Source organism: Amblyomma americanum, chromosome 2 (assembly GCF_052857255.1).
Source record: "Amblyomma americanum isolate KBUSLIRL-KWMA chromosome 2, ASM5285725v1, whole genome shotgun sequence".
NCBI lineage: Eukaryota > Metazoa > Arthropoda > Arachnida > Ixodida > Ixodidae > Amblyomma > Amblyomma americanum.
This window is the reverse complement of record NC_135498.1, coordinates 213816776-213831703: the sequence shown is the minus strand read 5'-3', so window position 1 is coordinate 213831703 and position 14928 is coordinate 213816776. Positions and strand designations below refer to the sequence as shown.

The 14928-nt window shown below is 49.1% G+C and overlaps 1 protein-coding gene across 8 annotated transcripts in view; it reads left to right on the top strand.

The window, feature by feature from the left end:
* The window catches only part of LOC144119452 (uncharacterized), an 816664-nt gene that overhangs the window by 167248 nt on the left and 634488 nt on the right, over positions 1-14928 (top strand). For all 8 annotated transcript variants that reach the window (XR_013312371.1, XM_077652055.1, XM_077652062.1 and 5 more), the window contains exon 3: positions 4511-4596. Coding sequence is in view for 7 of the 8 variants with exons in the window: in XM_077652055.1 (XP_077508181.1) it covers positions 4511-4596 (86 nt within the window). In the remaining variant the exon portion in view is untranslated. The remainder of the gene's footprint in view (positions 1-4510; positions 4597-14928) is intronic.

Sequence of the window (14928 nt, the reverse complement as noted above, 5' to 3'; positions counted from 1 at the left end):
GGCTGCGTGTGGCCCGGGAACAACGGGTCACGATATGCTTGCGGCCTATAGGGCGCTGTGCATACTACCAGACTCCCTCAAGACGCTATTGTGGCCGCAGGGCAGTGCGCTCGTTCGTGAGCGAACCTTAGTGAGCCTGTGTGCATTCCTCGAACACACAGCCTTGACGTCCCGTCTGCACGCAGTTACACGCAGTGACCTAACGCTCCGCGAGTTCTACCTTGAACGAATAATAACTGGACGCCCCACTCCAGTTGTAGCCAACACACTGCTGTGCGCGGGTGTCTTAATTCCACCAACATGAACTAATCGTGCCCACAACCTGGACACATTTATTATTGTGTAAATGGTTTGTATATATAACTCCTCCGCCTATCCTCTCTTCGTGCCCCTCACCTCTTTTATTTCATTTCTCCATTCTGCCTGCTATCCTTTATTTCCGCTGGCCCAGCTCGGGTGCTTCCGTATCGATGGCAGATACCAGAGCTACTATTTTAATAAAAAAAAACCACCACCAACCACTACCACAGCGGCGCTGCTGGGTTGCCTCCAGGTCAGATATCCTTAAAAGCTTAGACAGCTTGTGAGGAGCAGAGAACACGACATTCACGTCGCAACGTTGGGCTACCTTTTCAGATTGTGCGACAGTGTGTGCATGTAAGGCATCACTGCGACCTTCTGCCTACGCTATGCGCGGCCATCGCACGTTTGCACCTTACTGCGCAACTTTTTGAGCAGGCCTTCAGCGGCTGAAACCAGGAGGTGGTGAGGGCACCCAGCGCTCGGCAGTCTTTGAGCTTGACGGTTGAACGCTTCTGATATCAGATGCGGGCAGATTTTGCCGAGAGCGTTCTTGAGGCACGACATGGGAATAGCTCGTTTAACGAACTTAGACTGGGGCGGAATTGAAAGGCAGAAGTGGTTTGTAGGCACGCGGTTCATAGCAACCAGCAGACACCATGATCTTTAAAGTCAAACCTTATATCTAGAAATATAATTTGACCATTGACTGGGAGTTCATGGGTGAGGTCAAAAGAGTTCACCACGATATCGAACGCAGCCAGTACATTTCCGCTAACACATTGAATCGCCTGCGCGTCACAGTCTAAAACAAGTAAAAAATGGCCAGGCTTAGCTTGGTTATGCCAAGAATGCGTTGCATAGCTCGATGGAGTTCCGTGCTGCTCCGTTGACTAGATAGGCTATTGACTCGATCGCCATTGAAACTGCCCGTGTAGCAGCGCTCGATCGCATTTGAGTCGATAAACTATTGGTTCGAGGGCCCTCGAAATGCCCGTGTGACAGGGGTATAAGACAGTCCCGGCGAAGGAGCGCAGCTCTTTTATACATATGCCGTGACGTCAATCATAGCGCAGCGCCCCTAGCGGGAGGAGCGGGAGTCAGGTGGTGGCTGCGGCCGCGCGCGACCGCGCCAGTTGGGGCCCAGCTTTTCCTCCGTGACGTCATGCGCCGGCGCAGCGCCCCTAGCGGGAGGAGCGGGAGTCAGGTGGTGGCTGCGGCCGCGCGCGACCGCGCGAGTTGGGGCCCAGCTTTTCCTCCGGCTGTCGTGACGTCACGTCACGTGGTTGCGCTAAAGGTCAATGGTGGCTGCCCGGCCGCGCCCAAGGGCTGAACTGAGTGATTGCAATATGCAACGCATAAAAATCATCCACATAACGAAAAACCTTGATAACATTGCTCTCCATGAGAGAAGCGAGTAGTTGACGATCGAAATAAGACAGCGAATGGTTACTGAGAACAGGGGCTATGCAAGACCGAATGCATATACCGTGCTTTTGCAGGTGTGGCATCCCTTCAAACTGGGTGTAGGTTGTTTTGAGATAAATTTAGAAGTTCTAAACAACCCCGAACTGTAACCCCCGCGGTGTTTTGAAAAGCAATGGAGCCATATTTGTCAATGGAATGCTCAACGCATTCAAGGAGGAACTTGTAAGGTAAAGAATAAAAGAGATCTTTAATTTCAATGGAGAAAACCTGGTAGTATTTGTAAGTGTTAGTGCTAAAAAATTCTAAAACCTGGTTGGAATTATTGGCAATAAAAGGGTCGTCCACGGCTAAAAGCTTAGAATGGCGCTGTAAAAAACGAGCAACCGAGTGCTGCCATGTTCTAGTGTCAGAGACTATGGTTTTCAGCGGCACATCTGCCTTATGCGGTTTCACGCTAAGAAACCCATAAAAACCCACCACGGGGGCTAATAATAATAATAATAATAATAATAATAATAATAATAATAATAATAATAATAATAATAATAATAATAATAATAATAATAATAATAATAATAATAATAATAATAATAATAATAATACTAATAATAATAATAATATTATAATTGGTTTTTGGGGAAAGCAAATGACGCAGTATCAGTCTCATATATCGTTGGACACCTGAACCGCGCTGTAAGGGAAGGCATAGGGGAGGGTAGGTACAATGTTGGGGCGTGAGATTTGTGAGGCTTATCACATTAACAGGGAAGAAGAAAACTCTGTAAGCACAACATCACTTGCCTTGTCCAAAAAAGAAAACATGTACCTAAGGAATAGTTCGCCCCATTTTGATTAGAATGTGCTTGTACTGTTTCAGCCCAGTGTGCGCATGCTCCACTCAAAATGCATTTATGTACCTTCTTTCTCGCAGTAAAACCTCAGTTGATGTTTAGCGCTTGTCCTGTCTTCTTCTCTGTCCGCGTCCCAGTTTTATGCGCGTCTTTTAATTAATGATGACATACCAACTAGCCCAGCTTTCCTCATTGATGGCATAAAGGAGGGAGTGAAAAAAAACAGAGGTGCCGTAGTGGAGGGCTCCGGAATAATTTCGAGCACCTGGGCATCTTTAACGTGCACTGATATCGCACAGCACACGGGCGCCTTTGCGTTTTGCCTCCATAAAAACGCAGCCGCCGCGCGGGGGCTGACGTTGGGGTTTTTGGCTCCTGGCTATCAGGCGGGCTTGTATTATTTCCCTTGGTAGTGAGCCGCGGTTCTTTGCTATAACAGAGCATATTTCTTAAACAGTGGAAAACAGACTTTACTGTCGTCATCGTCGTCATCGTCTTCGTCGGCCAATAAAAACGTTTTAGTTTTGAGCCAGCGCGCTGTGTTCTGGTCCCTTATTTCTTCTCTGTCCCGTCTGTCGCGCTGTTCTTATGGATCATCGCTAACACCAACTCGCCCAACAACTGGTATTCGTATTGGTATTGGTGATGTAAAGCCACGTGATGACATCCGACGGTGTGTCGCAAGACCGTGTGATACCACCTCATAGCCACGTGGTCGTGTGGGTATATACAGAACGGCTGTCGCGAGAGTGTAGCGGGAGGGGGGGGGGGGGTGATTTCCTGGCCCTTCGGCGCTGGGATCTAGGAGCTCGCACCAATATGGTGAGGGCTCCATGTCTGCGAAGATATCTGTTTTTTCTTCTCTTTTTCTCCCACTCGCACCTTGCTCCCTTCCCTTACGGCGCAATTCCGGTGTCCACCGAGACATGTGAGACAATTACTGCCTCACTTGCTTTCTTCAAAAAAATGGCAGTGGCTGAACTTGAATAACCCTGGAATGCAGCGAAAAGCAAGCACGCTTGCTAAGCGTCTGAGGCCCGATTATGACAGCTGCGCTACACTCTCGCGATAGCCGTTCTGTATATACCCACACGCCCACGTGTCTATGACGTGGTATTACATGGTCTTACGACACCCCCATCGGATGTCATCACGTGGCTTTACATCACCCCATCGGGTGTTCTTAACGTCAAAGGTCAATCCTAAGGTCACCCAGTATCAAAGGTTAGAGGTCAACTCAAGGTCAGAGGTCAAAGGTCAACCAAAAGTCATGGGTCAAGGTCAGAGGCCAAAAGTTTGACACCATAACTGTACTACGTATCTTTCTAATCTCCCCACATCTCTCTCTGACCCCCTCCACGTACCTCAATGCACGACTCAGGCGTCCACTGACCGAGGGAGCCAGTAATGCGCCTCACCTTTCCTCAAAATCATCGGAGTCTCGAACTTTGTCAACGCCAATAACACAATGAACGCCAACAGCTTTCACTTTGTGTGTCTGGATTAGCCTTTTTTTCCCCGGATGCAAGCAAATTCGACGGTCACATCAGTAGCCATGCAGGGGCAGAAAACTAATTTTTTCTTTCACCCTTTTCACACGCCGCGGTGGCTCAGTGGTTAGAGCGCTCTGCTACTGATCCGGAATTCCAGGGTTCGAACCCGACGCGGCGGCTGCGCGGCGGCTGCTAAGGCACCCGTGTGCTGCGCGATGTCAGTGCACGTTAAAGATCCCCAGGTGGTCGAAATTATTCCCGAGCCCTCCACTACGGCACCTCTCTTCCTTTCCTCTTTCACTCCCTCCTTTATCCCTTCCCTTACGGCGCGGTTCAGGTGTCCGCCGATATATGAGACAGATACTGCGCCATTTCCTTTCCCCCAAAAGCAATTATTATTCTTTTCACCCTTTTCCTCTACCCTCTCTTTTTTTGCAGACAACTTGACATCCCTGAAGCTCCTGATGCCTGACAACCTTCTTGTCGTGCTGTTCAGCGGCTTCCTGGTGATTGGCTTAGTAAAGGTATCGGATTCCGATTGCACTAGATTCGGCCTTCGGATAAATAATGGCGCCATGTATTTTCTGATCATTCCTTCCCCGTATGACTTCGACACCTCTTCAGCTTTGGTCAGCTGTGCTACCGAACCACCGAATCAGGTCGCTTGCTGGCCATCCTGAGCAGCCGACAACTAACGGGGAAAAAATTGGAGGATGGTTAGGCTTCGCCTTTTAAGGGTGGAACGCGACACCGTGTTGCAGCGGTGCCACGTAGTGCACGGAACGCCGTCGCCCCTTGGGCGCGACGCCTTGCCCGTTGGACAAACCGCTCGAAGTCTCTCACCCCCGCCCGAAGAGGTCACGATAGGCGCTGCTCCCTGAATTGGCCGTTGTGCGTCTTAGATGTGATTTTAAAGGAAAGGAAAGGCGCAGTATCTCTCTCACATATCGCTTAATACCTCAACCACGCCGTGAAGGAAAGGACGAGGTTAGTAATGAAAGAGAGGCCATAATGGCGGTCTGGGTCTCCGTTGGTGTCGCATTCATTGCCCGCAGCAGCACACGGACGCGTACATCGCAGGAGCTCGGGCGGTATGGGTTCCATGACATGGTAATGGTTGACACCCGCGCAAAACATGACGCACACAGGTCCGGTCATCGCTGCCTGCCCGCCTGAAGCCCGAAGAGTTCGCGAAACCGTCGTGTTAACACAGGTATCCACGTTCGGGCCAGTTGACGTCTTTCAAGGTTCCGTCTGCCGGTCCTCCAAGTTTGTCAAAGTCAAACTTACTTGAGCATCAACGTCCACTAGACACGTATGATGTCGAGGAGCGGCAAGCGAAAAGCCTGAAAAAGGGTCGACAAAGGCCCCGTTTGCAGGTGCATGCATGGCAGAGCAGCGCAGAAGCTGGTATGATAAAAATGCATGCACAAAATAAGCAATAAATAAAAAAGCACATGGCCGCAGGAACAAAACTAAGTACAAGTACATCAACAGTATGGCAATAATTACAATGCAAGTGAAATGAGGCAAAAAAAATGAGTGGTAAAGCTGGCTATAAGGAAAGGGTGAAACAATGGAGTTTCACAAGATTGCACACCCTAAATTCAATTCAAGTTTTATTTGCAACTATACATGTACAGATGACGGGAGTACAGATAAAGAGCCAAATGAATTCGGCTTGGCGGGGTCTGTACCCCCTACAGAAATGGCACTGTGCACAATAAAGAGAACACAAATATACAATACTGGATAAACGAGAAAAAAAAGCATTAGTGAACATTGTATAACCGAAATACATACGGGTAAACAAATCAACGATAGAATGCTGCAAGGAATTATATTACAGAAAGCGAATAGTATAAAATGATGCAAATAATAGTCTTGAAATTCACATCTATAAATAAGAAGTTAGCTACAAGCAGAGAAAATTGGTCAAGCATTCATGGCGTCAGTGTATACCAGGGAAAAAAAGGGAACCACAGTGAGACCATTAAAAGGACAGATAGGTGTCTATTGAGTTTCTAATGAGTTTAACAAAGATGGCAGTGCGTGGCGTACCATTTGTTGACCGTAGTTAGTGCGCGCTTTAGGAACGTACCATGTTTCTCTGTGACGTGTGTTGTAAATGTTAGAATTCATGGTCAATAGAGACAAATGCTCGAAAAATTTCGCGTTCTGTTTTTTCGCAATAGTGAAACGCTTGAGTAAAATACTACGATATATGGAGCTGACCAGTTGTAAATTAAGGGCGCTGAAAAGAGGCTGCGTATGAGCGTCATATGAATAATGGGCGATAGCACGCACTGCTTTCTTCTGCAATAGAAGAAGTTTTGTGATGTTAGACATCGTGGTGTTTCCCCAGACTAAATGACAGTAATTCAGATGGGACAGGAAGAGAGAGTTATAAAGCAGTTTTTTGACGCTCAAGGGAAGAAAAAATCGAAGTTTCGTTAGTATTCCCACAACACGAGCAATTTTGTTAGCAACTGAGTCTGTATAAAGATACCAAAGTAAGTTTTCTCGAAATACGACCCCGAGGCATTTAATGGATGGCACAAAGTTGATAATCGAGGAACCCATTTGCAAACGGCCATCAATGTCGACATTTTTGTTTTTAGGTTAAAAAATTGCAGCCTTTGTCTTGTTTTTATTTACAGACAGTGAATTCAATAAACTCCATCGATTAAGTTCACTTAACGCAGCGTTCGCAAGAACCAACAGGTCCCTTGCACAACCAGATGTAAAGAACAGACTAGTGTCATCAGCGTATATGATGAATCGGGCAGTGGTGTCAATATTCGTTATGTCGTTAAGGTAAATATTAAATAACAAAGGTCCAAGAATGCTTCCTTGAGGTACACCAGAATGAATGGGTAAGCTATCGGATATACAGTTATGTATTGAAATCCTCTGACACCTGAACTGCAGAATAGCTTTTGATTAAGCCAAGGAATGGACCCCTAAAACCGTAAATTTCAAGTTTTGCTAACAGAGTGGTGTGGATAATTGTGTCAAAGGCCTTTGAAAAATCGATGAAAATGCCTAGTGTCACTAAATTTTGCTCAAATGCTTGTAGTATTAGTTCCTTTTGTGTTAGTAGAGCTAACTCTGTCGAGAGACCCTTTCGGAAACCGAACTGGCAGTCACTAATAATACTGTGTTTCTCGCAGAAAGCGGTCATTCTCAGTGTTATTAGTTTTTCTTGGCATTTTGAAAATACAGGCAAAATGGATATTGGTCGGTAGTTAGACAGGTTGTTTTTATCACCGGCTTTGAAGAGCACTGTAACCTTTGCAAGCTGCATGCGCTTGGGAAATATACCATTTATAAAGCACAAATTATACACATGCTCAAGAACTGGGCATATCAGATCTAAAACGTGTTTTACGGGGCGTATTTGCAGGCCATCAATATCGCAGCTTTTACTATTTCGCAGAGCGGAGAACGTGAGATAAATTTCTTCGGCGCTGGTTGGAAGTAAAAAAGCACTATCACAATTTCTGGAATTGAGGTGCTCTGCGGAGCGTGGATCGTGAAAGCTATTTACAAGGGACACAAGATAATTATTAAAAGCGTTTGCTAAATGCACGCCTGATGAACGTTCCCCCGTTAATTATCAATTCTCGTACGCCCTCTGAATACTGACGTCCAATGTTAAGCACTGTGCTAAGGTTTCTCCACGTGATATCCGTTCGCTTCATAGCTTCAGGATTAAACAACCTATGAAGGTAATCTTTCTTGGCTTGTCTGAGAGCAGCAGTTAACTTATTTCGTAATTTCTTAAATTCGCATAGATGGCACGTGTCTCTTGTGTCTAAAAAACGTTTGAACAGAGCATCTTTTTGTTTGATTAGTTTCAGAAGTGCATTGGTTATCCAAGGTTTTCTACCTTTTCTAAACTTGAGTGTTTTAGGATGAAAAGATTCCGAGTAAGCCTTTTTGAAAAGACGCAGAAATGATTCGTACGCGGCATCTACGTCAGACTGATTGTACACCTCAAGCCAATTTATTTTTGATATTTTTGTGCGGAACTCCTCAAGTGTAGCCGGATTAATATCTTGAATAGCCACTGGGGGACACTGGTTCGGTTCTTTAGCCGAGACATACGATTCCAAAAGAAGAAATACTGGCAAATGATCACTAATATGAGCGCTTATTACTCCGGAGTTAATAGTTCGAGATTCAATGTTTGTAATAAAAACATCAATCAAACTTTCACTGTCGTTGCTAATGCGAGTTGGAGCAGTAATTGTGTTAAAACATGCATTAGCTTCTAATAGTCGAGTGAAATCAGTACGTAGCTGTGTTTCGTTCAACATGTTAATATTTATATCACCGCCCAGGACGAGTTCATAACTGTTTTCATCTATCCAGGATAAGAAGTTTTCCATATATGTAAAAAACTTTGCCCCGTTCCCGCCTGGAGCACGATATAAAACCGAAAATATGCTCTTTTTATGAATGACAGTCAAAATTTCAATGTCCGGTGTGACCGCCGTAAACTCGTCGATTTTTTCACACTGAAAACTTTCTCTGGCCATGAAAAGTACTCCTCCACCGTTCTTGACTTAGCGATTTAAGTAGTGTCTTGTGTAACTCGGGATCTGTGTTACTTCGTGTTCGTGTCGGTACCATGTTTCACAAAGCATAATAACATCAAATGGAAAGCCAAAACATGAAAGCAAGGCACACAGCTCATCAGACTTATTGCGCGCTGAATGAGTGTTTAACAAGAAGATGCGCATGGCTTCTTACGATAAATTTTAGTCACATCCGCAGCGTTCAGCGATTAACTAGCCATCGATGAGAGTGGCGGTTGAAAAAATGCTCGGATTCCTAGATCCTCATTTCATCTTATCGATGTCTGCAACGCAAGATATGCGCAGTACATTCGAAGTGTCTGTTTTGCGCGCGAAAATTTTGCCGCCCTTTGTCCACGCGTACTTCCTTTCTTTTTCCTTCTTTCGCTCAACAACTTATCCAAGAAGTTTCTCAAGGCGGGTCAAAGGTGTTCATTAATAAATACCGGGGGAGAATGGGAACCATCACCACTCTGGTAACCAAAATCAGAGGTTAAAATTTGATTCTTCCTGGCCTTTTCAATCACCGCTTCCCGTTTCGTACGAGAGCGGAACTGCACGACAATGTTAGGACATCCTTCGTCTTTCTTTGGCACACGATGGCATATGTCTACATCAGAATCAGAAATGGGTTCACTTATGACGTCGCCTAGTTTAGTCAAGATTGAAGGCAGGTTTTCATCGTCGCTTACAGGAACACCTTTAATCTCAATGTTCCGGTTCCGGTTCTTGGTTTGTCACCCGGTCTTCAAGGTCAGATAGTTGTTGTTTCAGTCCTTTGCATTCCTGTGATAGTGCGGCATTTTCTTTCTTTAGCGCTGAGTTTTCCTTTTCTATTTTTGCACTGCGCTCAGAAATAGCATCAAACTGTTCACTAAAGAAATCTACGGATTTTTTCAGGTCTTTATATTCTTTTCGAAGTTCTTTCTCTAGTGCACTGTGCATATCGCATTTCTTGTTTAAAATCTTTCAACAGTTTTGTCACTTCAGAAGGCATTTCAAATTAGCAGTTCAGCAAACACTTGTACTAGAGCTTGGCAGCAGCGGTCAGGGGAAAAAATAAAAAAAAATTGGCTACAAATGATTGCACAAACCAGTGTATAAAATGCGCAGATTTAGTGAACCGGTCGCCACAGCCGCTGCTGCCAAGTGAGGATCAGCGGTGAGGCACAGTTCCTTTTGTAGTCGGCGCCTCTTTCAAGCAGCCAATCCTGGTCCACGGCTCACTGACGTCAAACTGGAGGCCATTGCAGTTTATAGATGAGCGGCGAAATTTGCGATAGCCGAGGAGATACGGCACGTGCAACGGTGATCCGCCGAAGATGCAGACCCAAAGCCACCGGGAAAAGCGGTGGTGTCCTGTGTATAAAATGCGCAGATTTAGTGAACCGGTTGCCACAGCCGCTGCTGCCAAGAGATTATCATCAGACTTCTGTACGATGACCTGTCTGTGAAACGCTTTCACTAGGCCGAGAAGGTCGGCCGAAAACCTCTCGGGGTCTACCGGAAAACGTGCGAAATCTTCTTGGGTTCTGGGGCGAATTTCGGTCCCAGCCTAAGAATCCAGGCCAGAGAGAGGCCAGAGAAAGAAATCTTCGGCCGAACTTCTCAGCCTAGTGAGACTGATCGCACTGCGATCAACGGTCTCCGCCAAAAGCAGATGCATACCGTCATCCAAGAAATATCCGGTGCGCCAAACCATCAACTTTCTCCGGTCCAAGGAACTGTTTCTGGTTTATTGCGACAAAGAGGTGGTGGTGAAAAACTTTTATAAAGTAGAGCAAGCCTTAATTGTTACATCCTAGTGATGGGATTGCTCTTGGATGCGTGTCATGGCGGGAAGGTGATGCTTCTCAGCGACTTCCAATGCCCAGTCCACTAGCTGCCGTTGGGCAGCTGGGTCAGAACTGGACACCGCAGCCTCCCATCGCTCGAGGTCTGTGAGTTGCCAATCGGCTGGTGGAAGGAGCTCAGAGCAAGAATAAAGAATGTGTGCAAAATCCGCTTTCGGAGCGCCGCAGAGGGTGCACACTGGCGTGAACAGTCCCGGGTGAACCAGGGCTAAGTAGGCAGGGGAGAGGAAGGTGCGGGATTGTAGCTGTCGCCACGTCACCTGCTGCAATTTAGTGAGAGACTTGTGCGGAGGGGGATACGGTAGCCGTTGTTCACGGTAGTGTAGAGTAATCTCGTGATACGCGACCATTCGATCTCGAGCGTCTCCCCAGGTGTGGGCGGCTCCTGCTCGGCTGACGAAACCTCGAGCTAAAGAATGAGCCGCCTTGTTACCTGGGTGGCCGGCGTGGGCCGGGACCCAGAGAAGCTGAATAGGTCGGGTAGGGGCGGAAGACCGGCTTAGAAGCCGGAAAGCGGGTTCGGAGATGCGGCCTTACGCAAAGTTACGGACCGCAGTCTTTGAGTCGCTTAAATGTAGGTCGCAGATGTAGTAACGATCGCTAAGGTTACGGCTGCCTCCTCCGCTTCCGCAGGAGTGGAGGCAATGACAGTGCCTGCCGTAATAGGAGTGTACGAATTGGACACTACCGCCAGGGCAAAGGCGGAAGAGGAGGTGTAAGAGGCTGCGTCGACGTAGACGCTCTCCGGCTGTGCGCCATAGTGTTTGTGTAGGGCTGCAGCCCGATCAGCACGACGAGCCGCGTGATGCTCGGGATGCATGTTCTTGGGGAAGGGGTGAATGGTGATGAGGTCCCGTATGCGGTGTGGGAGGGAGAAGGTGTGGGTATAATAGCCAGGGGGGTGTAGGCCAATGGCGTCAAGAATGTACGGCCGGCTAGGGTGGAGGAGAGCCGATCAAGTTGGGCAGATCGATGGGCCTCGGTGAGCTCGGCGAGGGTGTTGTGTACGCCCATCTTAAGAAGGCGTTCATTCGACGTGTGCTGGGGGAGGTTGAGGGCCGTCTTGTACGCCTGACAGATGAGGCAGTTGACTTTGTTCTCCTCTACTCGGGAGAGGAAGAGATGGGGTAGGGAGTATACTACCCGGCTAAGGACGAAAGCCTGGATCAGGCGGCGGAGGTCGTGTTCCCGCATGCCTCGGTGTTTGTTAGCGATTCGTCTGATGAGGCGAACGGTTTGTTGAACGGCAGCAGTGGGCTTGGTGATTGTGGCAGTGTTCTTGCCATTGTTCTGGAGAACCATCCCCAGGACGCGAACTTTGTCTACCTCTGGTATGCGGGTGGCATCAATGGTGACATCGATGCCAGGTGGGGGAGTTTTGTCCAGTCTTCCCCGAGGGGGGCGAAGGACCAGAAGGTCCGATTTTGTAGGAGAGCATGCAAGGCCGACCTGATGGGCATAGGAGGTCAACACATCTGCCCCCGCTTGTAGTGTCTCTTCAATGGTGCCGACATTACCCGTGGAGGTCCACAGGGGGATGTCGTCGGCATATAAAGAGTGCGAGAGGGTGGGAATGGCTGAAAGAGCCTTTGCCATGGGGATGAGAGTTATATTAAATAGAAGCGGGGAGAGTACCGATCCCTGAGGGGTACCTCGGCTACCGAGGGTGAAAACAGGGGAGGAGAGTGAGCCAAAAGTGATTTCAGTTGTGCGGTGGCGGAGGAAGGCTGAGATGTACTGATGGGTACGAGTGCCGACGTGTAGGAACGACAGGGCGTCCAAGATGGCCGAATAATGTACATTGTCGAGTGCCTGTTTTAGATCCAGGGCCAGGACCGCGCGCGTGCGCCTCGTGTTTCGAAGGTGGAGGACGTCTTCTGAGAGCTGAAGCATGATATCTTGGGTGGAGAGGTGGGGACAGAAACCAACCATCGTTGGGGGAAGAGGAGGTTGTCGTCCATGTGTTCCTGCAGGCGACCAAGGACGACGTGCTCAAAGAGTTTGCCGATGCAAGACGTAAGGGAAATGGGACGGAGATTCCTTATCTCAAGAGGCTTTCCTGGCTTGGAAATGAAAGTTATGCGGGCATGAGCCCACTGCGAAGGGAGGGTTCCCGTTCGCCAGCATTGATTGAACAAATCTGCAACAGCCTCCACGGACTGGCCGTCGAGATTGAGGAGCGCCTTGTTGGTGAATGTCAGTGCCGGGGGCGGTCGTGGTCCGAAGTTTGTGCATGGCCGCCCGAACCTCCGCTGGAGAGATGTCCGCGTCGAGTTCCGGGTTGGGGTCTCCCGTGCACGGGGCGAGGGGGTGGGAGGGGTGGTGGTGAGATATTGATCTTTGAGGGCTTGGAGGAGTGCATCGTCTGAGAAGGGGAGCTGGTGCAAGATGCGTTAGACATGCTTGCGTTGGGTGGCCTTCGTGTGACCCGGGTCCAGGAGATATCTGAGGAGGGACCAGGTGTCTTTGAGGCCTAAATTGCCACTCATGCGATCGCAGACCTGTCCCCATTGTTGATGGGCCAGGTCGCGTGCATGTGTTTCAATCTCGCGTACGAGGTGAGCGATACGGCGTTTGAGGGGCCGATTATGCTTTTGATTGAGCCAGCGCCTTTGCAGGCTGGCATGTGCATCCCACATGTGGAGGAGCCGGCTGTCAGCAGCCGACGTGTCCTCAGGTTCGGGAATAATGGAGGTAGCGCGGGCGACATCGCGGTCCATTCAGAGAGGTCAGTGATGGTGTTCGGGGTTAGGCGCCGAAGTTAGCGGAATTTGTCCCAATCCACCACCTGTGTCCCTCGTCGTTTTGGCGAGGTAATGGAAGAGATATTGACCTCTGTGGAAATGATATAATAGTCGCTGCCAAAGGAGTGCGTCGTGTTGATCCATCGGCTGCCGCGAATGTGTTTGCTAATTGTGAAATCTAGGCTGGTGTTATGCTGAACACTGGAACCGATACGGGTGGGGATCGTGGTGTCATTCAAAAGGGAGAGGCCTTCGTCCTGAATGAATGACCACAGGGAGGTGCCTTTGCGACAGTTCTTGCGGTTCCTCCAACTGATGTGATTGACATTAAAGTCGCCCACCACAAACAGGGAGTTCTTCGAACTGATCGAGAGTGTCTTGCGGAAAGCCGCAAGAAGAGGGGCAGGAGGGCCTTTTGGGGGGCTATAGAGATTGAGGATGAAGCGGTTAAGTGACGCGTGTGGGAGGGAGAAGCTTCAGCAGGAGACCGTCTATGTCGTCTACCTCTAAAGGGTGCTCTATCGCAGTGAGATTGCGATGTGCGAGCGTGGCGACCCTGGGTAGAAGGTTCGTATGCGGTGTAGTTTCGGAGCTTCACTGACGTCAGAGTTTCCTGAAGCGCAATGACCGCGGGGGCGGCGTGGCTAGAGAGTGTTTGTAAGTAAAGCTGCAGGTTATCTCGCTTTGAGCGAAAACCCCTGCAGTTCCACTGCCACACCTTAATGCGTTGGGGTGTCGCAGCCATGTTGGGCAATGACAGAGAGAGCGGAAGATGCAGGGGGTGGGCGTATGACCTCTGGGCAGAGGCTCGTTAATCTTAGTTTGGAATTGCGCGACATTGGCCTCCAGATTGCTCTGGCGGGTTTCGAGCGCCGCCACGTGGTCAAAAATGTTCCTCATCCACGTTTCAGTTTCGGATCGGAACGTGTTTAGCGTCGCCATCATGCGTTTCTCAAAATCTTGCATGAAAGACGTCACCTGGTGTACAAGGTTGTCAGTGACTGGTTGGGGGGGAGAATTGACGTCATCGGCGGACTTGCGTTTAGCGGAGAGCCCACGTGCCGGTGACGTGGCGCGCGAGGAGGAGGCGGAGAGGGAAGAGACGGAGGAAGAACGGGGCACGTTTGGATGTGTCGGGGTTTGCACCACTGGGGCAATGTCAGTGGGGAGTGTTCACGACTTAAAAGGTTTTGCAGTTGCTCTTTCAGAGCAGCAATTTCGCGACTATGGGAGGGCAATTATGCTTTTAGCTCCGCGTTTTCCTTCTCGAGCGAGGAAGACTGCGGCCCCCAGCTCACCTGTTTCGAAGAGTCCTGGACCCATTGGCCTGCAAGTGGTGGGAAGGACATGGAACGGCTGCGACTGCGACCAGTTCTTGGGCGGGAGGTGGAGAGTTGGCGGCTTTGCGACGCCCTGGGGCTCTTGGGTGGCGAAGACGGTGGTGGACTCGCCGGGGGCGTTGTCCGTAGAGTGGAGACCGGCGTGGTGTTGCCGGAGCGTTCGAAGCGTACTTTGCACTTGCGCGTCCCTGTGAAGTGCGTTCCATTGCACAGGATACATTTGGGAGTGCAATCCGGCGTTTCTTTGATTGGATGAGACGCATCGCAGCTAGGACAAAGGTTGGTGCGCTCTTTCGGACACACATCAGCACGATGGCCCGGCTTGCGGCAGTTGAA